Below are 23095 nucleotides of genomic sequence, written 5' to 3'. Positions count from 1 at the left end.
TCCCTATTGCCTTCTTTGGTTTGCATCTTAGATATCATCTCTCAGATTTCTTTGCGACATTAGGAAAAAAATACTACTTCTGTTGTTAAATAACTGTTGTTTGTTTTTAACATGCTGCAGGACATTGAAGACAAAGTAAGTAGCAAAGCAATGACCTATAAATGTGCCAAGTGGGGACACTTAACTAAGCAGATAATGGAAGTCCCCCTCACACAAGGTTGAGCCATATGACCCTTGATCAACCTGCAAAAACATGGGGTACATGGCAGAAGGGTGGGAATGCCAACATACACACTTGCTGAGTGTCTTAAGATTTCTCATCAAGTGTGTATTCAACATTTACTGAAGCCAAAATGTTTTAAAAACTTTTCTAACTTGGGGTGAGAGTGGGAGGTCTGTTCTCAGAGATAAGGATCACTTCAATGTAATGATGAAGATACAAACAACAATTTGAAAAATGCATTTTTTATTAACCTTGAAAAATATCCATAAGGAACTATCCTTGTCATTATTTTTCATGTATCAAAATAATTGTACTACCTTTTTAATTTTGAAAAAAAATCTTAGAAATGGGATGACTGAGTTTTATAATGAACTATTTTTATTTCTTACTATTAATTTTTAATTATTGAAAAAACACTTACAGTGGTTTTTGCTCCTTGCTCCAAAGACTACTGCTTCATAAAAAAGAAAATAGACTAATACATGGACTTAGGTGCAGGTTTCAATGGGTTTAAGGGTTCTCAAACATAAGATTTATATAGGAAATGTCATATAGGCATTTTTGTTGTCCATAAAAAAGTAAAAAGATTAATAGCCATGTGGTTTACGCTTGGAATAAATCTGTTTTATTGTATAAAATATTAATCCTTGAAATTACTCTTCAAAAGAAGTTAAATAAAACTGTCTGTGTTGTATTCTGACACTTTCTGACAAAGTAGGGCACAGCTGTCACAGTAAAAAAAAAAAGCACAATGCAGACTCCTTCTTTACATTTAAATACAGCAATCATCATCTTATTAATATTGTTCTATGGTAGAGACCTAATAGATTGCAAAAATCTTCGGCTTTGTGTACTTATTTCTAATGCAATTTATACTTGACTTTTGCTTTGCTGTTGCTGCTTTTTCTTGATATAGTATATTCTTCATTTCTTTTTTTAGGCTAAGCAGCTGGAAGAGAAAGATCGAGTGATAAAGAAGCAGGATGCATTCTACAAAGAACAGCTGGCTAGACTGGAGGAGAGGGTATGACTATTTCTTGTCATTGATTCTCTTCTAGAACCACATCTGCAACTTTCCCATAGAGTTATTTAAGCATCGATAATTAGAACTATAGCTGCTTCTCCTAGTTGAAAGGAAGTGAAGAAGCCAGGCAGGCAGGTAGATCATTCTCACAGGGGATGTCATTCCTTCTTTGGTTGTTTCAGGGTGTGGTCTCGTTATTGGGTCAAGGAGGCGTTTATGGCTCTGCCCCTCCCCCAGGTATTTTTCCATAAACGTTTAGAAACTGCGCTGCCCCCAGGTCAGACAGTAGAGTGCTGCTCTTGCCTCTCCCTAACGTTGATGACACTTGAACAGGTTTGTAGAAATGGACGTGTTTTAGGGGCTATGTTGTCTTGCGTAATCACAGTTTCACTGCATCTATGGCCAAACAGTGGGCAGGAGTTGAACAGTAGGACTGAGGAAGAGGAGTTAGGAGGAGGAGTTGAGGCAGTACCCGTGGGAGGCCCTAGAGTTTGACAGAGATTCTAAGGCAGGGATTAAGGCTAAAGCAGGAGGAGACTGTGGGTTTCAGAATGGGAGTTTGAGCCACCTCATCAGTGCCCCTGACCAGTAACAGATTTGTCCAGAATCATTTCACACTGGGGCCATACAAAGCTGGGTCTTTCTTCCCTTGGATGGAAACCTCTAAAATTTGGTTTGTTTAGAGTAAGATAATAAGTTTCCTAAGAAAGTAGATAAAATAAGAAATAGAGTATTAAGTCCCATTCAGTACAGTTATTTACACAATATGCTCACCCGTGTCTGTGTGTCACTGGTATGTGTGCTGCTTGCATGCAGGGATCATTTCTTCCTTCGTCGAACAGATGTCTACTTAAGCCCCTAATATACGTCAGGCCCCGGGCTAGTGCCAGAGACGTGCTAATGAGGAAAATGAATGAAACTTTTGTCCTCTGGGAGCTGAAGTGTATGTAGTGGACAGCAGGTTGCCATAAAGCCAAGAAAAAGGAGTCCCAGGGCCTTGGAGTGTAGGTGTGGGGTCTGGTAGAGAGGAAGGGCCCGTCTGATAGACAGTGTTTGGGAAAAGGTCTGCAGTAATGGGAAGCCAGCCAGCACCAGAGCCCCGCAGCAGGGCTCTGTGTTAGCATGTTAGAACGGCTAAAGGGTTTGTGAGTGTGGGGAAGGGCTTGCTGGCTGTTGTCTGAAGCAAGAGAGACCTAGTAAGAGGTAATGGCGGTAATTCAGAAAAGGGTTACTGATAGCTTGGGCCTGGCTGCTAGCCATGGAAGGAATGAAGCGTGGGGTTGGATGTTTCAAAGACAGAGCTGATCAGGTTTGTTGATGGTTTTGAACATGAGTGGGAGAACTCAAGGATATCTAGATCTATGGCTTCTGTACCTAGAAGGATGGATTTTCCATGGGGAAGACTATTCAGATACGGATCTGGATACGAGTGGTGGAGAAAATCAGGAATTTGATTTTAAATACTTCAAGTTTGGGATATTTGTTAAGACATCCAGGTAGAGGGGCGCCTGTGTGGCTCAGTTGGTTGAGCAACTGCCTTCGGCTCAGGTCATGATCCCGGACTTCCAGGATCGAGTCCCACATCGGGCTCCCAGCTCCTTGTGGAGTCTGCTTCTCCCTCTGACCTTCTCCCTTCTCAGGTTCTCTCTCACTCATTCTCCCTCAAATAAATAAATAAAATCTTAAAAAAAAAAAAAAAAGGCATCCAGGTAGAGATGATAAATAAGCAGAGAGTGGAATGGCTTATGGCAAGAGTAAGCAGATTTTTCTGTCAAAGGAGTTACTTCGGACTTTGCTGCCCATGTATGGTTTCTGTCACGGCTACTCTGCTTTCAGCACAACTGCTCAGCTCTGCCATTGTGGTGTGACAGCAGCCACAACCAGTGTGTCAGTGAACAAGTGTGACTGCATTCCAGTTTATGGACACTGAAGCTTGAATTTCATGTGATTTCCGTATGTCATGAGATACTCCTCTTTTGATTCCTATCCTGCCGCCACTCCCCACCCCCCTTTAAAAACCTGAAACCACTCTTAGGGCCTTCGAGAGCAGGCTGGATTTGATTCGGGAGTTCTAGTCTGCAGAACCCTCGTTTAGAGCACAGCCTCTGACTTGGGTTTAAGGCGCTGGACGGACATTCACCTGCTGGGTTTTTGTAGCCTGTTACTTCAGATTTCAGCTTCTTCAGCTGTAAAATGAAGATAGAATCGTACTTACCTCACAGATTTGTTAAAGGACTCATTTTCTTAAAGCACCTGCAGTAGTGTCCCACACAGAGTAACCACTCAGTCAACTCTTAGTCTACCTCAACCCTTCCAGAACGCTGTACCTGAATAAATGTCAGCTGAATAAAATGAACAACTGATCATTTTTTGAGGGGATTTACCCAGCACCTGTTCTGTCCCCACCCAGTGGCCATTTTCTTTGCCATCAGGCATTACCGCGCTAGGTACCTTTTGGATTTGTCATTGATCACTGTCGGGTACGAGAAAAGACAATGAAAAATACTCATCTGTTTCTCATAAATCCACTAATCTGATGGTGGTAATTCAGTGATTAATGTGAAATACTGAGAGGATTCACTCTTGGCAGAAGAAGCCAATCTGTTGAGCAGCTAGCTGTTGTTTTTGGCCTCAAGTTAGCACAAGGGTTGGTGGATCAGATGGAGTCATGGTGATGATGTCAAGTCATTGCAATTGGCATCTTTTTATGTAGGTGAAATATATATTTTTTCCTTTTTGAAGATACGACTGGAAAGTAGTTATTTAGGAATTTTAACTGAAAACTGAGCAGTACCAGTGAGCTTGGAAAAATCCTACGGTGGAAGAATCAGCGTACTATTTGTTACTACCTAATAACTGCAGGCTGGACTAGAAGTCAGGAGGCATGGTGCTCTCATCCGTTATTTGACAAGTCACCTGATCTCTTCTGGTCTCTGCTTCTTTATCTATGAAGTGCGGGTAATACTCCATTCCTTGCTCACGTTTATGAGTTTTTGGGGGGACCAGATAAGACGAGGTATATAAAAGCTCTTTGAAACTGGAAAATGCTTAACAAAAGCTGTTGCCATTAAAGAATATCTGCTTACTTTCCATTGTGTACAAAACACTAAGAATCGTGAAATTACTTTAGTATTGCTCAACTTCCTGCTGTCTTCTCTCCATTTCTGTAAAATCATGTTTGTTTATTACTGCCATTCCTGAAGTAGCTACATTAATTTCCTTCAATTGGATTTCTTCCAGGAATATGTGAGAGATGTAGGTGTTCAGTGATAAAGCATTTTGCAGGCTTAATGCAGAAGATTGCAAAAAGAGTTCCCCTTGTATTGTGATGACTGTGAAAAGTGCAGTTTCTCACCATTTCTATTAGGAATTCTACATACAATTCATGTTAGAAGATATAAAAGTGCTGAATCCAATAGTGCATGATGTAAAAAAAAAAAAAAGATTATAATATTATGATAACTTGTAGAATCACCTAATGTGTACTATAAGAAATTAAAGTTGCCTATGGTTTAATAGTGGTTTAAGTACATTTCTTTATTTAAACCAAATGAAACAATGAAGCCATAAACCAGACACCAGGTAGTGTATCATTATTGGAGAGGGAACATTGACAGAATCTCACAGAATCATTCCAAAAGTGATCCCCATCAACTAGATCAACACCGTCATTATGTACACGATCACTTTTAGATGACTCATAATCTTATTACTTGAACTGATCATTTTCATTGACTTGATACGAATTTCTTTTGAGACTGTGAACCCAAGTCGCCCGAGCACATGGAGCACATTTGGTTCTGTAGCACAGCGCGGCTTGCCTCTTGGATCTATTTCAATACATTCCATCAATTAGGTAATTCCTATGTGTGAATGGAGCTTTCTCTCGCATGTGTTCATACTGGTTAGTTAACGTGTCTGAGAGGACTTTCTCCTGTCACCCCCTTATGAGGAGGAATAAGTATGATTTAACTGGACACCAGTTCACCCTTCTTAGGACCAGTATTCCAAAAGCAGTGACTCTTGACTGAGAAAGAAAGTCAAAGCCATTTGAAAAGTTTTTCAAGTCCTTATTTCATTGCAAAGGTTGCCGGCTTTATCAAGTGACATTGACATAGATGTGAAGTGAATTTCTGTATTTTAATTACATATCATGAGGCCACAGTGAGATGTGTGGCCTAACTGAAAGAGACTTGAGTATTAACTCCTGGTTGTTGATGTAAGAGACTTGGAGGATATTAATTCCTGATTGGTGATTTGATGAGAGGAAGCCAAGAGCAGCCTTCAGAGACAAGGTTCTTAAATGTTTTTAGGAAGCTTTCCACAAATCTCTAAGGGAGTGCTCTACAGTGTTTTATATACCTCTCTTTGTGGTGCCACATCTATGATAATTGTGATTTGTTCTCTGTGTTTATCGCATAAATTCCTTGAGGGTAAATGTCATTTTCTCATCTCTGTATTTACCCTGACTCACAGAGGAGTTAAGTGAATAAATCCTAGATTTACTAAACTTAATACCATAAAATTGTGTCTTAAGTAGTTAATGTATAGTTTTTGACTAGCCACAAAGTACCTGGTATCTTCTTAACTCATCATTTAAATTAATACTATATATCTATCCTATGAGAATCAAGTTTGTCTTGATATTATTTGTAGCATCATCATCATTGTGATAGTAACTCACAATAACATTTATTATGCATTTACATGAGCTAGACACTTGGCATGGATTATGTCATTTGATTCACACAGACAGCCCTATGAAGTTGTCGGTCCTATTATTTAGATGAACGCCTTAAGGCTTCAAGTAACTTGCCCAAAAATATCTGACAAAAACATTTCGTTTGGAGGCAGGTCCAACACCTGAGCTTTTTGAGCCATTAGCCAGTACTAGCTTAAATAGTTGTTAGTTCTGTGCTCAAGAGTTAAATCCTGCTGGTTGCATGTTAGCTCTTTGGGTGGTAAGCTAGTTCTTTTTGGCTTCTAATATAACTTTTTAGGTCCCGATGTTAAAATGGGATTAATGCTACCTCATAGTCTACAAGATTGTTAAGCATTCGAAATGCAGAATCTTCTCCCCAGGATTCGGTACTTCCTGTGAACATTTGGTCAAAAGGGAGTAAATAAAGTCTTAATACCTAGCAGCTACAGCATACCGCTAAGAGCTATTTTATTTTATTTTTATTTTTATTTTTTTTAAAAAGATTTTATTTATTTATTTGACAGAGAGATGACAAGCAGGCAGAGGCAGGCAGAGAGAGAGGAGGAAGCAGGCTCCCTGCTGAGCAGAGAGCCCAATGCAGGCCTCAATCCCAAATTCCCTGAGATCATGACCTGAGCTGAAGGCAGAGGCTTAACCCACTGAGCCACCAGGCGCCCCACTAAGAGCTATTTTAATGTCTAGTTGTGCTGCTTCTACTTTGAAGTAAGAAAGCCGTAGTCATTGAAGCAATTCACAAACGCCTTTGAGCCATTCGTTCATTTGTTCCTAGTGTTGCTAGCAGATAGGCCTATTATTCCACCTCTAGAAAGAAAGAAAGTTTCTCTTACTTTTGATAAATGCTTCCATGGTTATTTCATTACAGTCTGGATTGCATTCGTGTTCTTTAGGGAATGTGTAGTAGTCTGTTAGCCCTTTGGGAGGGAAGTGAGAAGCAAGACCAGGCCATGATTGAAGAGGCCAGAGTCCAGATTCTCCCAGGGATCTTCGAGGATGAAGGACCCCCTTCTCCCCAAGACATCTTGCAGATATGAGTTCTTTGGTGATTAGTGTGTCTTTGCGTCTAACTTCCCAATTATGAACTTGAATTGATATGCTCTCCTCTTTTCTCTTGGCGTTCATAAGAGTGGCGGGGTTTGGCACAGTGTGAAGAGAGCTATAAAAGCCTTGGTGACTTGAGCTGAGGGAGATAAGAGGCCTTACATATAGTCACAATGTTCAGATCAACAGGGTAGTGGGATCTGTATTGCTTTCAGTTTATAGGCTCCTCTGGATTTCAGTAGGTATTTGCATACACGCTGCAGTCAATCCCATACAATTAAGGAGAGGGAATTGTACAAGCTGGGCAGAAGAAAGCAGTGCAAAGAGAATGGTGAAAAATAAATTGTCATTAAGAAGAAAAGTACTTTACTAGTTCATCACCTGTGGAGAGAGTTACTAATTAAATTCTGAGGTCGTGCTTACTTACACCAAATGAGCAATTTTTAAAAGCCTTTTACTTATAGTGGGTGGCATATCTTCCATTGCATCATAAAGTGTTGGGCTCATCTGTATGATTAATTGGCTTTTTTGATTGCTTGACTTCTTTGTCAATTAGTACCTTGGTTTCTCTATTCCTCTCTGCAGAGCTTGGGGCAAAGTAATGCCGACAACGATAATAAAAAGAAACGACAACAGAACAGATTATTGTCAGCCCAGTGTGCTGCTTTTGGGAAGAAATTATTATGTATTTTTACTACCAGATGAAGTCTGTCATTACAAAAATACTTCACTGAGTGAGGCTTGGTCAGCCTTTTGATGGGATTAATGCAGGATAGAATCATAGTTCACTGACATCTAAGATACTAAAACATAAGGAGTCTTTTCTGGGGTGGGAAGATAATTTAATACATTTATTGGATTAAAAAAAAACCCCTTTGATATTTCCCCCTTTTGAGTGCTTTCTGTATGGTCATCAATGATTTTAGGTCCTATGGGTAACTCATAACATCTCAGACCAGGGTATGTGCTCTGGCCATACAGTGTGACATAGCAAATTTAACACAGTCGTTAAAAGCATAACTTTGTGGTAGATGACTAGTTTGCAGTTGTCAACCTAGAGATATTTATTATTCCACTAACCCTCTGAATTTTTGTACTGGTTTCCTCATTCATCTTGAAATCAAGGCCGATTCCCTGTGGTCTGAAGTCATCCAGAGTTGCAGAAATAAAGTTCTCTGGTCCAGGAGTTAAACACTGAAGACGATAGAAATCAGTGATACTTTTAATTGTAACGCCATTACACACGACAGGGGTTTTAGTAGCAGTTTGCTAGCATGGCCCTTGAGTTGCTCTTATTTTTCCTCATTAACAAGTAATGATAGCTCACAGAAATGTGCTTCGATCGTCATTGTTAGGTAGAGAAATTAATAAGGGCCAGTATCATCCTATCTTTGCTCATATAATGGATGTATTTATTTATAATGTAGGTTCAAAGACCTGGACCTTTATACACTCTTCACTGCCTCCCTAAAGGAAGCTCATTATTGCAGATATTCCAAAGGTAGCAAGCAGGAATAGACTTCTTTTCCCCACTTCTGTTTTGTTCTCCTGCGGGGGAAGGGAGCGAACCACGCAATGTAGTGGATATGGGGTCCTTATCCTTAATTCATTATTCAACAAGTCTTTCAAACACATGGGCTTTTCTGTTAACCTCTCTGAATTTCCTAATGGGAAATGTGGTTTGGGTAACCTTGAAATGCTTTTTCAGTCTGGCTTTAGGGATATGCAACTTAACATTCTTTCCTGGGGTGAGCCTGTTAAAAGTGCGTCCCGTGAAAATTATCCCTTTAACTGGAGCCAGTTTTTCTGTGCTGAACTTTAGAGGAAAGATGTGCAAATCATGGGATCAGCACTTAATTTGGGGCTCTATTTACCATGTAGACTGTCAAGAAGTATTAACCTGAAGGTAAGATGAGAACATGGAATACAAAGCTATGAGCTGATAGCACACAGTACACCAGGTATTAAATAGCATTATCCATCCTGCTTGCTACAGTAAATAGGATTTCACCATTATGATGTGTCAGGGCTTTCAGTGAAATCAAATTTACAAGACACTAAACTGCTATCCTCTCTGCTGAGCAGCTTTATTCTGGGATCTTGCCTTCATATTAATCCTGTTGGTAGGAAATACTTGTACCAATTGTGCATGGAAATTATAATTTAATGATCTCTTCCTTTTCTCTATTCAGAGCTTAGAATGGACCACTGTGCTTTGCAGTGATAGCCCCAGGGCTCTGAGAAAGAGATAATACAGAGTTCAGCTTTAAAGCCCAGTATTACTGCCTTTTTGTGAGCTCTTGTAATGATCCTAAGTGCTAAGATGCCAACAATACGGGTTGCATACTTTCTCAACTCTTCCCATTCCCTTTACCTCCTGAAAGACCGTATACCATCAAATAATTAAATTCTGTTTATCATGACAGGTTTTAAAAATGGTTTGCCACTTGAATGTGTAAAGACAAGGTGAGAAATAAAGTGTTACGAAATCCAGGGAAAATTAATTTCACTTTTAAAGATTCTGTTTATTTTGTGTGGGGAGGCTCAGCAAGACTGTTTTATTTGTAAAATAATTAATACTCCCTTTCCTTTCTTTGGGAGCTTTTCTTGCTATTGGTAGGAATCTTGAAGATAGGAAGTAATTCTGTGTTTTTCCGGGCCAATGTGATTGAAAATGGGCTGGATCTCTGAACCTTCTTTGCATCCAGTTTCATAATTAGTGATTGTTTTGCTTCTTGATAGCTTGTTTATTTATAAATTTCAAATACACTCCATTTAGGCAGACCAGCCAATGTTTATTTCCCTGTTTTACTAAGAAACTGAAATACACGAATATTAATTTTTTTAAAGGAAATTGCAGGGCTGGTGTTAGAAAATGCTCTTGAATCCCATTTTTATGTTCAGTCCGCAAGCCAGCTGTGCCTCTACAAGGGATTACATTTCAGCACTTTAGCTTCAGTTAGAAAGATGTATTTGGTCATTAAAACATTTGCAAATAATATTAGCTCATAACATCGTCAAAGAAGAAGTGCCCACAGCTGAACTTGGCGTATAAAGCAGGTTGGCACAGTGAGAGCGGCATTCAATAAAGAGAACCCAAATCCAATTTGGCTACACGGACTATGATAGGGTTTTGATCTTGGTCATTCTTATTGGAATTTTCAGGGGCTAGAGGGAGTCCTTGTCATTTACCGTTCATTCTGGAACACATTTGTTCAGCTCCTCCAGTGAGCCAGGCAAGGGTGTGTAGGTATAGTGACAAATACAAATAGCACAGACCCCCTTTGGCATCTGGTACAGAGCTTTGAATGGCCACAGTGGCTCCGTGGGGGCTACGGCAGACTATTATTTTCCAGAGCAGAAATGTTTTGTGAGGAGTAGCTGCTCCTTCTGTCTCAGAGAGCTGGAGAGTATGGGATTTAGAGGGGAATTTAGTGGGTTAGAGGGATCCATCAGATGATGAAATGCTCAGATAAAGACCCAGTGAACTGATTGCCTTAAATAGCGGCCTTTGAAAATAAGTATTAAATACCTAAACTCCATGAAGCCCAGAAACAGTTCCCCTTGGATCATCACAATAGTGCTTGGCACATAGTTAGGCACTAGATAACTTGTAAAAATTAATATGTTTGTCAGAAAGTGGGATGGGTTCCATGGCCAAATAATTTTGAGGAATGTTAAGTTTAACTAAGCCGAACAGATTTCTTTACTGTAGGGCCTTCTCAGAGTTTATATACATTCAGAGCTTCCAGAATGATGCTACTGCACGCCATGTTTCAGCATTACACTCAAGCCACGGAATCTTTCTTTCAAGAAACACTAGCTTATCCTGGCACGCAATCTGAGGTCTGCTGTGCCCTGCGCAATGCCCGTTCCTGGAACTTCGGGTCCTTCCTAGGACGTTGAGGTCAAGAAGCCCTAGAGTTCCATTAGTAGAGTTCCTAACGTGAAGGTTTCTGAGGACCTGCAGCCATCCCAGAATGACCTGCCTTTGTGCTGTGTTGCGAAAGAGGAGACAGATGAGAAAGAGGCCTGAGAATTCTTAAGGTCCTCTGGAGTGGGAGTTGTTCACACTTTTCTCTTTATAATCTTTAGTCTTTCTAAGAATCTCTAGAAAACTCTGCCTGTAATTTTCAGTGTTATATTTATATTCACAGTCCTTATTTCGGCTTGCATTATTCCAAGCTCTGCAGAGTTGAGAGCCATGGGTAGTGAGGTTTCCCTGGGGCCCTTCCATCTCAGGACCCATGTTCATACTCTTTAACCTAGGACTCTTACGTCCTTGGCTGAAGAATCAGGCAGTGGGGGCTGATGTCACCAAGGATCGAGGGTCCAAATAGGAATTTTTCTTCTCTTTCATAAAATGAAGTAGGATGGTAATCAAATTAGATGAATATTTAATGATCATTGCAGGCCTTTAAAAATCTTCCCCCAAGTGTTTACCAAGATCTAAAGCTAGAGGGATAAGGAAAACATGTATTAACACCTTTCTTTCCTTCAGAGCCTGGAGTTTTCTGTGACCCTTGAGTAAGAGTTAATAGGATTGGCTACTATTTGATCAGGAAGCTGTAGGGTTTGCTTGCCTAGGTCAGAAAACACAGTCTTTGTATCCAGTGAGTTAAGCTGAATGAAGGTCAGTGGTCTTGGGCTCTGTAATTTCATTCGCTCTCAGAGACCGTTAAAAACGAGAGATCCGGGGAGAAAAGGTGGACACAGTACTGTGCCCTCAAACTGTTAGTAGTTCTCATTTAGATCTGTAAGGCCAGGAACCTTGTCTGTTCAGTGCTGTATGTCCAACCCCTGGCACAGTGCCTGACACATAGTGGGTGCTTTGTGAACCCTTCTTGAATAAAGTAGACAAGTTTTCAGGAGGTAAAAGGCTTTAAGTCTCAACAACGGTCCCCATGATTTGGATATTCATCTTCCAGGTTGCTTAGTGTCCACCTAACGTCAGGTTACACCTTAGCCTGCAGGATTTCTGCGGAAGCCTGGGTGAGGGTCCTTCTGCTCCAGTCATGCTAGCGACTGATAGTACCGCAACTGCGTATCTTACCTACATAAAATCAACCATCAGTGTAGATACCACTTTCTGAGCAAACTTTGAAAGGAAATTAAATCATATTGCCTAAACAGTGTTCTTAGCTATTACTTTTACGTGACTTTGAAGGGAAAGGCAAACAATTTCATTGACAATCCCTGTCCTCAACGGAGTCCTCAACTTCATGGATTATCCCCAAACTTGGCTTTGGGTGAAAATGCCCTTTTGGACTTTGCACTGTGGACACCCTTGCTATTTGAGGCTGTTGGCCAAGAAATATAGTATCTGTGCCTCTGTCCTCAGCAGCGTCACTCAACCTTTGTTGTTGGTTTTGTTGGTGAGGCTCAGAGACCTCAAGTAACTTGCCCTGAGTTTCTCAGCTGGTGCAGCTAGGTCCCTGTCTCTCTCCTCACTAACAGCCTTTCCTTCCTTGTGACCTTTGCTGTCTGGCCTGGCATTTTTCCATGCAGTTCCACTCCCCTGCCCCCCACTTTAAGAAGATTTTTGGTGAAAGTGGGCCTGACACTTTTGGAGCCTCTAGAGTTCAGGTGTATGTTCTCAGCTGGGTTTCCCTTGGTATCTTCTGTACTTGGCTTATTTCTTAAACTCAGCACCAGTAGGCAGGCATAATTGTGGATCGTGTTCCACAGTAAAGAGAAATTACACCAGTTTCATTAGAGGGCATGGGCCAGATGATGGATATAGTTCATCTGTCAAGTGCACAGGCTACGTTATAGGAGAGATAAGAGTCTGGATCAGGACTTACTCCTCCAGGGGGGTGGAGAGAAAGAATGGGGTCTGAGAAGTATAATGGGGAGAAACCTCCAGAAATCAAAGTTCCACACCAAGCCAGATCCGCCAAGGTAATGTTGGGACTTAGTGTGATAGCAGCAAGGGGAGTATGGGATGTGATCCCCGTCCGGCTTGCACGTTCGCCCTCACTGTCTACCTTTGCCAACGCCCACTCTGCAGAATTCTTTCTTTCTAGAGCACCTTTGGTGAGGGGACCCGGAGTCACTGTATCCACAGTGCCCAGCCTTCTTCCTTGCCTGCTGATGAGATTGTATACATATGGACTCTTGAGGCATTAACTTCTTGTACATTTCGATTATGGTCACATAAATAGGAGTTTACTGTCAATTTCCTTCCTCTAACTTAAGGCCACAGTTAGTTGTCCTATCCTAGAGCTACGTGACCTTGCAACTCAGTGGCTTCCCTAGACTCTGCCTCAGAATTAACCCAAGTAATTTATAAATCTCAGAAATCGGGGCGCCTGGGTGGCTCAGTCATTAAGCGTCTGCCTTTGGCTCAGGTCATGATCTCAGGGTCCTGGGATTGAGCCCCGCATCAGGCTCCTTGCTTGGCGGAAAGCCTGCTTCTTCCTCTCCCACTCCCCCTGCTTGTGTTCTCTCTCTCGCTGTGTCTTTCTCTGTCAAATAAATAAATAAAATCTTCAAAAAAAAAAAAAGTAATCTCAGAAATCACCCTCCATCAAGTACCTGGAAGCCGTTTCTTCATTTCATCTCTTGTGATGGTCTCCATCTGCCACTCCAGCATTGCACACCAGACCTGCAGACTTGCTGTCTCTCCGCACATTCCTCTGCCCTGTGTTATACATCCTCCTTTTAGGGAATGTTGAGCACCTACTGTGTGCCCGGGTAGCGTGCATGGTAGGTCCCCACGATACACAGAGTGACTGAATCAGGCACAGTTCACCACTCATCTCTCCTTGCTCCTCCTCACCCGTTACCTCTCATCAGTGTCTGTGTTTCTAGAACTTAATTCCAGTGTAGTTCTGCCTTGCCCAGACGGATTCTTACATGATGTGACTTCTCGCAAATACAGGCAGGAGAAGGGTAGTTTAAGGCAGAGAGTTGAGACCCTCAGGTTATCTCCTTGAATAGACAGTGCACGTGTTGAGGTCTGTTTTTCTGCTGATCTCACTACCATTCAAATAAAAATGTCACTAGAACTACAATGAGTATTTCTGTAGTTTGAGAAAAATAATACATAATAAATTGTGGACTGTCTGTTCTTTCACGTTATAGTTGCTTAATTTATAGAAATTGGGCAGACATTCCTAGAACTGTTTGTTAAAATTCAATAGCTTGCAATTAAAGACAGAGATTGCCATTTCTCTGTTGAGTACATTAAAAAATTATATTGTGTATCATTTGGATTTGACCCTGAACTCGGTGCCCAAAAGAATAATGCCAGAAAGTTATAAGAGTGCTTTAGTCTAAATAGAGGTTCAAGTAACTACGTTTACAGAAATATCAGTTACACTATAGCTAGTTTAGAGTAATTACACAAAAGAGAGTTTTTGAATGAGTATTACTTTAGGAGTAGCCAAATGGAAACAGTGATTTATGATGAAATTCTGGACTTCAAGCCTTGCCAGGCAACAAAACAAGATTGCTGATATTTGAAGCCTATGCTAACTGACAATTACAACCATTATTAATACAACCACCTGGATTCTGAATTAATGAAGTGGAATATTATATAGACATAAAAGTTTACTGCTCCTTGGAACTTCAGCATTCATCTGCTACAGTAGTATACTTTTTCAGGCAAGGACACAGAAACCTGGAGGTTTGGGGATTGGTTTTATGTAATTGGGGAAGGGAGTGCTGGCAGTGTTTACCTAGTCATTATTCATATCTGATTGAATACATTCTAAGTAAGTAAGTGAATATTTATGTGGGTTCCTAGAACTGATTTGTGTTGGGGTGACCATCCCAAATACTGCAAATGTGTCTGAAAAATCTTGAATTACGTGAGTACTGTTCCTTACATTTAATGAAACTCAAACTTTCACTAGCTTTATTGATAACATGGCACAAAGTAGGCATGCAGTTGTTTTTTAATTAATTGCTGTGCTGAATGAAAGAAATTTCCAGTAGAACTCACACCCAATTGGTTCTAACAGAGGAAAGGTTAGCTAACTTGCTGATTTGTTTCAGTGGCTAATTTCCACATACCCCCACTGCTTTAAAGCAATAATTCCCAAATGCTCGTCTCTCAGTTATTTCATAATTACCTGAGATATTCATGACCCCTGACCTCAGCAAGTTAGGGAGATGGGCTTTGATGATTCTGGTGTGCCTCAAAGGCTCAGGACCTCTCCCCCAAAGGACCCCAAGGTAAACGTAATGACATCAAAGACAAGTGGTGTCAGACCTACTTATTGAGTATTTGTCCTTGGAAACACCACATACCCTCTTTCTCCCCTAGATCCTCATCTGTAATGTGGCTTTCCTAACCTATTTCTTGAGGGTATAGAGATGAAACAATGTTACATATGAATTTATATGAATATTAAATTAGGATAGCTGCTATTACTCATCTTTGGTCTCCAGCATCTAGGAGGATGATAATTCCATATAGTTTGAGGTAACTTGGGTGGGAAAAAAAAAAAAAAACCAAAACTCTAGGAAACAGTATTTTTCCATTATTTTGTTATGTTGAAATGGTATATTGAATTTTGCCAAAAGAAACAGAATGATTAGCTCGACTGTGTAACTGTTTTGTGATACAGAAATCATTTTAAAAAACTACAATTAGCGCTTTAAGTTTTCAGAGCTCTGTAAATACTTCATTTTATTTGACAGAAGAGATACTTCTCTTGTATGTGTATCCCTTCAAATTTGACAGGCTCTGTGTCAGAGGGAGGGAGGGAAGGGGGAGATACCAAATCTGGGCACTTTGGTGTTTTGAAGCCCAGGTCTTGGTTTCATCCTCCATCTTTTGCACAAAGGCTGGTTAGACTCTTTGTTCGTTTCTGACCATCAGGCCAGCCAGTGGTGGGAAATTAAAAACAACAACAGCAGAGTGGAGCTTGTTGAACTTCCACTACTCTGGGTACAACTGGTTTTTTTGTTAAACCCCAAGTTACTGGGATCTTGGAGTACAGCTCCCTCGAGACTAGGGACAGACATGTAAAGATGAAGAGACCAGGTTCCGGAGAGGAGCAGTTGCAGAGTTTAGGGAAAGCAGCTTTAAGGAAGTAGCTCGCGTGTGGGGAGCACAGGGGTGGAGGAGACTGTAAAATTTGGGAGAAAAACTACACAGGTGCTTCTTTAGTAATGTGCTGTGAGCACATGTATTTTACTTGAATGTTTGTTTTTTATTTTCATTTTTTTTTAAAGATCTTATTTATTTATTTGACAGAGAGAGAGAGAGATCACAAGTAGGCAGCAGGAGGCAGAGAGAGAGAGGGGAAAGCAGGCTCCCCACTGAGCAGAGAGCCCGATGCAGGGCTCTATCCCAGGACCCTGAGATCATGACCTGAGCTGAAGGCAGAGGCTTAGCCCACTGAGCCACCCAGGCGCCCCTATTTTCGTTTTTCATTGGAAGTCTCAGATTTGGGATAGCAATGAAGAATAAGGATTCGCTTTTCATTGTGAGTTTTGGGTCAGTCCTGCAGAGTTTTCATTTAACAAGTAAGTGGTACAGAAAGTTATTTTTTCACTTTCTGTATTACCTGTTAAAATGGAATGGATGACCAGGAGGAGAAAGCATGGATGAAGACCTGAAGTCATAGGTTTGGCTTGGGGCAAGAGCCAAGCAAGGAGATACATGGTAAAATAAAAACTGGGAGGGGTGATTCGTTGACATGGACTGTTCTTTAATGATGGATTTCATGGATCAGGGTATTTCTGGTTACAAGGGTCTTCTTTCTTTTTTTTTTAAATGAGGCTTTTATTTTGGATTGTGTTCCTCAGAGGCAGAGAACATTTCTGTTGGGAGTCATGGCGTCAGGGAAATGGCAGTGGAATATTGATACCAATATTGTAAATTTCCTTTCTAAGGAAAGTGTACTAGGTCATGTTTAATTCTGGCATGTCTCATCTTTTTGTGCATTTATGCAAGAGTCTGTTAAAAAGTACTCACCAAAGAACAAAATCACTGAAGTCCTTTTAATTATAAAGCTAATAGTCTCAACATATTGTTGGCCTGCTCAGGAAAAACAAGAACAAAAACAGAAACACAAAAAAACACACCACAGTAGGCTGTGTTAACTTTCTTAACAATGTGCCTTTTTTGACCAGATTTCTCCAAAGTCATTCTGAGATTAGAGAATTTGCACAAACTTAAATGACTAAATACTTCATCTAAAAAATGAAATCACTAAACAGTAACCCTTCCAAAAGCTCTGTCTGTAGGAACCTCTATTGTTCTCATATAATGTAAACTCATTTTTCTCTCTTTCTGACACCTTGCTGTTGTCTTTACTGCTTCTGCCTCAAACAACAAAGCAGAAACAACTAATACTGGTTAGGCCCCTTAAATTATCTTTTATATATGCAGATCTTGTATTTTCAATCCCTTGAATCCAAGTATATTTTAATGACTAAAATATGCACTTGTTACAATATAAATTATGGGCATTATAAGGATTAAACCTGGTTTCTCAATTGTGGGTGAATGGCTTTTTTCATTTGAATATGCTATAATTTAAAGATAAAGGCATAAGCAACTGTTATAAACTGTGTTTTCTTTCTCATTTTCTCTGTGGTACCAAATATGGTAAAATACCTGCTAAGTCGCCACCTTGAACACCCACACCGCAGTTTAAAAAATTTCCTATAGCTTATTTTATACGATGTGCTTTCTGGATCTTCCCATAATCTGAAGAAAATCATTTTTCTTTTGAGAAAATTGCTGCTCTTAAAGTTTATCCACATAGAAGAACAGATACAGGTAGATACTCTTTATGCCTTATAGTTTTCGTTATTCATTTATCCTAAAATCAGTAATGGCAATAGAATACTATATGTTCACGGTAAGTATTTTAAGGAACAGAAATATCGACTTAACATACTTCTTGGCACTTTCTTTATCTGCGGACATTATAGGGGAGAGAAAAATGTGTGCTGATTTCAGTTAACAAGCGAAATAAACTTTCCAAAATACGCATTCTCATAAACCTACCTCGTATACTCCTCATTCATTTTTGTTGATTTCAGGAGTATGTGACTGACCTCCATTTTCTTAGTCCCATCTGTGATTTAGAATGCTTTTAGATAGCTTGCTGGATTTTCATAAACTTGAAAGTCATTATTGCTTTAGCTGGCAATATTCATTTTTTTTTTTTTCAAACAAGCAATTTAATACTCCCATTACTGACTGTTCAGAACTTTTGCTCAGTTTCTTTTTATTTTTTTTTGCTTTGTCACTAGGAGCTCTTCACCTGGCTGGATCATTCATTTAATATTTATTTAGAACAGGCTCCAGGGATATACCAGAGAGGAAAATTGACAGAAATTACTGCTAGAGTTAACACTCTGTTAATATTGACAGTATACAACAAGTATATTTTATGTCAAGTGGTAATGAGTTCTGTGACGAAAAAGAACTCGTAATAAGGGAAGAGAAAATGACAGTGTATGCGTATGTCGGAGGGAGTGGGTGCAGATGCTGTTTTATACCAGGAGGCCCTGGATTTGGGGCCACTTGAGCAGAGAGGCCTGAACACCAGGCCTGGGCCATGCATGTGGGAGAAGGGCCTTCTGGAAGGTCCTGTTGAACACCCATTGCCCCCATCTCTTGACTTGATTACATGCCATTTATTGCTCTAGTGTTTCTTCACTATCTTTTCAGAAAGTGGCAGGTTTGCTTTTCAAGTACAGTATCTGTTTGGCCAAGCCTGGCAGACATTGCTTATTTTGGTCTGTACTGTGTTAGCAGATCAGTTCTGCGTTGAGTTCAAATGGCACAGTGATTTCAGAGTGATCCTAATCCTTGTTCTCCTAGAGGAATAGTAAGCAGATCCTGGGGATCTGGTAAGTGAATACTAATTCCTCACCAAGGGGAAATGTCCCCGCAAGACTCCCTGTGACCTCACGTTCCTTTCTCCGAGCTCCTATCCCCCTCCCCCAAAGCCAGGTCAACACCAGTAATCCTGCCTAGCTCTTTTTAAGGAAGAACTGCAGCATTTACTGTGAGCTGACCCTTTGCCCTCATGGGCGACACACTTCACATGCGTTCATGTCCGGGACTGTATCCTCACTTTCCCTAGAAGGAGAGAGAGAGAGAGAGACAGACTCACAGTGTGTCCCTTATTCAGGTGCAGCGATAGTAAGCAATTGAGTCTGGATTCGACCGCAGGCAGTGTAAGCCCACATTTTCCATGTCGGGACGGCACGGACTCCCGGGAGGCCAGAGCTGCGATGGGATTGAATCAGACGCGGAGGAGCCTCAGCAGGCCTCTTTGACTCAGTGTCCCTCAGCAAAGCTGAACACTTATTTAGATTACACAGATGTTGTATGCTTAGTTGGGTAAACATTCCTCCTCTAACCATGCCCATGGATGGGAAATGGTTAGCTTGTTTTCATCACCTCTGTGTTCCCTTTCTGGCTTTCCTTGATCCTATCAAAACAGATAAAGGCTGGATAGCTATTCTTTGCACCTGACTTTTTTTTTTTTTTAAAGATTTTCTTCATTTATTTGATAGGCAGAGATCACAAGTAGGCAGAGAGGCAGGCAGAGAGAGAAAAGGAAGAAGCAGGCTCCCTGACGAGCAGAGATCCCGATGTGGGACTCGATCCCAGGACCCTGGGATCATGACCTGAGCTGAAGGCAGAGGCTTAACCCACGGAGCCACCCAGGCGCCCCTGCACCTGCCTTTTTTTATACCAAGTCTCCATTTTGTCACCCTCTCCTTAAGGGAATTCCTAATGCCCTCCTGCCCTCTTATCTCTTTTCCATCCTTAAACCGAGACACAAAAAGATGGGACTCCCAGCTGGTTTCTCTGCCATGGACAGTGTGCTGAGGCTGCCACGGTTGGGCACAACTGTCAACATTAGAGTGTCCACTGCGGAGCTTGGGGACACGTGTTCCTGCCCCACCCTAGCGTGGCCGAACCATCATAGTCAAGGCACTCAGTCATGTGATGTTGCTTTCCAGTTGGTGTAATTTGATTAGGTATTTAAAGGCATATTTGTATGATAGCTTTTTTTATCTGATAAATTAAAATTCATTTTAATGGTCTGTCTCTCCATTTTTGACTGTGGAAAATGCACATTTTTAATGATAGAGCTATACGGTTAGAGCACGATTTTGTAATTAATAGAAATATAGCCTGGCATCATATTGGAAAATAGTGTTTGTTCTGAGCAGGATGACCTACAGGATAATAATAAGTGTTCTTAGAACTTCATACATTTTTTTTTAAGTGTCTTTAAATCAGTATTCTACTTGGAAATTGAGGTTGATCTTATGGCCAGTCATCTTCTGAAATTGATGTCTTTCTCAACATGACCCGGTAGTACCAGAATCAAGAGAAAATAAGCTCTGTCTTTGTTTCAGAGTTGCTCATTTTTGCTCTTTTTCCTCTTCTTTCAGTCAACAGACATTAAGTATTAGGTGACAAGATTTGTGGACCTGGTTTCTTTTTCTCGAGAAACCGGGAGGCTATTGGGAGGGTAGCAGATCTGTGAATACAGGGATTGTTTGACAGTGTCAATTCCTCGGCGGAAGTCACACCAGACGCCTCACCCAACATTTCCTCACTCTCTGCTTCCTTGACGGTGGATGTGTAAATTCTGGATAGACCAGGGATCAGCAAACTATGGCCCACAAGTTAAGAATGCTTATTCGATTTTTAAATGGTTGAGAAGGAATCAAAAGAATAATTTCATGACCCACAAATTTTATTAAATTCACAATTCGATGTCTGTAAATATAGTTTTACTGGTACACAGCCACACTCTTTTGTTTGCATATTCTCTGGCTGATCTCATGCTCCAACAGAGTAGAGTAGTTGTGAGAGACTGCATAGCCCTTGAACTTAAAATATTTACTCTCTGGCCTTGTGTGGGAACAGTTTGTCAACCTTTTAGGCGTATTTTTTTTTCCCTCTCCCCAGAAATTCTTGCGGATAATTGGGCAGATGTTTATTGAGTTGCAGTTCCCTGCCAGGATCTGCGCCTAGGCACGCAGGAAGCAGGAATGTATATGAAAGACTTACTACTTGCCCTCGTGGAGCCCATAGTGCAGTGAGTGGGAGATGGTAAGAGGACGAAAAAGCCAGAAAATGAGACCATAAATAAAGTACAGTTAATAACAATGTGGATACTGCGAGAAAAAACAGGTTGCACAGGTGTTTCAGGACACCTGTTTCAGGTGGTGCGCTCTGAGAATGAAGCAGTTAAGAGGAAGAACACAAACAGTCTACAGAGAAGGTGAAGTGTAGGGGTGCCTGGGTGGCTCTGTCGGTTAAGCCTCTGCCTTCTGCTCAGGTCATGATCTCAGGGTCCTGGGATCGAGCCCTCTGTCAGGCTCTAATAAAGTCTTAAAAATAAAAAATAAAGGTCAAGTATGTTGGGGAGGGTGGCAAGTAAAATCACACACATGCCCACCTTCCCCCTCCCTCCTACCTCTTAGAATAGCAGACATAGAGGTCTGAGGTGTTCTGGATACCAGGCTTCCTCCAGGTTCCTTTCTTTTCAGGATGTGACACCGTTATCTATTCAAGGGTTGAAACTAAAAACCCATGACACATATTGAATCTTAGTTTTCCTCACATGCTGTCCTTTCTCCTTTTGAATATGAGAAAGTTCTGTTTATCTTCTTTCAAAATACAGCTCAGTTTTGTCTGCTTTCTAGTTCTACTACCAACAAAGACCAAGCCTCCACCATTTCTCACCTCAACTCTGGCCATCCCTTGTCTTCTTAACTCTATTATCTGCCCCACCAACCAGGAGCTACAGTGATCTAAGAACTTGAGTTAGAGTATATCATTTCTTTGCTTAAAAAACCTTGGCTGCTTCCCTAGTGCTCTTAGAATAAAATCCAAACCCATTCTCTGCCTGTTAAAAAAGAAGAAAGGAGGCAAGTCTGGCCTGAAAGTAGGGAATGAAAACACATGGTATGATGCACTGGAGGTAAGACGTGGAAAGAAGGGGGATTTCTGTGTTTGTGGCTTCATCATCTGGGTAAAAGGAAGAACAATTGACTGAACTTGGAAGACCAGGAGGGATACATTGGGTCATGAAACAAGGAGATCACTGTGGAGCAGAGATCACAACTTGTGTTTCTATCCACTTAATTTTGGGGTGCCTTTGTGATAGCCAGTTGACTTGTCAGCAGAATATTTGGACTAGCAAGTGTGTCGTTGGGGACAGGGTCTGGGCTGACTATACAGTTTGTCAGCCGGGGAAAATTTTAGACTCATGAGGCAGAAGGAGCTCCCTGAGAGACCCAGAAGGAAGAAGGACATGAACCAAACCTTGGGACGTGAACGGATAGTTGACTCTTTGGAGAGGACGGCTTCATAGGAATTGGATGGTGCAGGGTATTTTGGATGGTATGGGATAGTATAGGACTTGTAATATTTATACAGGGAGGGGGTTCTCCATCCTCACAGAGGGAATGAGAATTTGGACAAGAAAAAAAGCAAGAGATTATTAAGAGCATTTTCTATTAGAAAAGTCTGGCTAGTCAAAATTTAGTTCAAGGCCACGTAATATATGGCTTAGGAGTTTAATTTGTATAGAGTGAAAATAAGTTTTGACCTTTATAATCTCTCTGTGTCAGGAAAGTTACATGTTCATTGGCTTGTTAACCAGTTTCCCTGTGATTATTTTTCTGTGGGTTTTTTGTGTTTGTTTTTGTTTTTGTTTTTGTTTACCTTCAGTTTGTGGTACAGAGATTTAAAAACAATTGTCTGGATAGCCACAAAAGCATCACAGCCACTTCGCACCTGTATCTGCATTTGTTTATAATTATAATTGTCTTCTCACTCCTCCTCCCATTTTAAAGCTAAGTGAAATATATAATTAGGAATTTTTTAGTATAATAACTTAAAGATCTAGTAGTAGATTGAGGCAAGAAATGGAATTTAATTAGAGACTAAACGCGGCCTCCTGCATGAAGCTTTTAGATCCTTCTGTCCAGATGTGATCTCTTTACATACGGCACTTCAGGGTTTTTTTTTTTTTTATAGCTATTTGGAGATCATTCCAGTAGAGCTGTTAAGAATATCATCCCTGGAGCCAGCCTGCTTGGATTCTTTTCTGATCGTGCCACTGACAAGCTCACA

General features: G+C 40.8%; 1 protein-coding gene across 3 annotated transcripts in view; it reads left to right on the top strand.

Moving 5' to 3' along the window:
• CHCHD3 (coiled-coil-helix-coiled-coil-helix domain containing 3) overlaps positions 1-23095 on the top strand; it is a 277804-nt gene that overhangs the window by 180648 nt on the left and 74061 nt on the right. For 2 of the 3 annotated variants that reach the window (XM_013050368.2, XM_004741737.3), the window contains exons 5-6: positions 121-135; positions 1164-1247. In XM_013050368.2, the coding sequence (XP_012905822.1) occupies positions 121-135; positions 1164-1247 (99 nt within the window). The remainder of the gene's footprint in view (positions 1-120; positions 136-1163; positions 1248-23095) is intronic. The other variant, XM_013050374.2, reaches the window with a different exon arrangement.

This window comes from Mustela putorius, unplaced genomic scaffold (genome assembly GCF_011764305.1).
Source record: "Mustela putorius furo isolate JIRA1106 unplaced genomic scaffold, ASM1176430v1.1 tig00003845_pilon_pilon_pilon, whole genome shotgun sequence".
Lineage (NCBI taxonomy): Eukaryota > Metazoa > Chordata > Mammalia > Carnivora > Mustelidae > Mustela > Mustela putorius.
The sequence above is the reverse complement of the archived record's forward strand: the minus strand, read 5'-3'. Positions and strand labels throughout refer to the sequence as shown.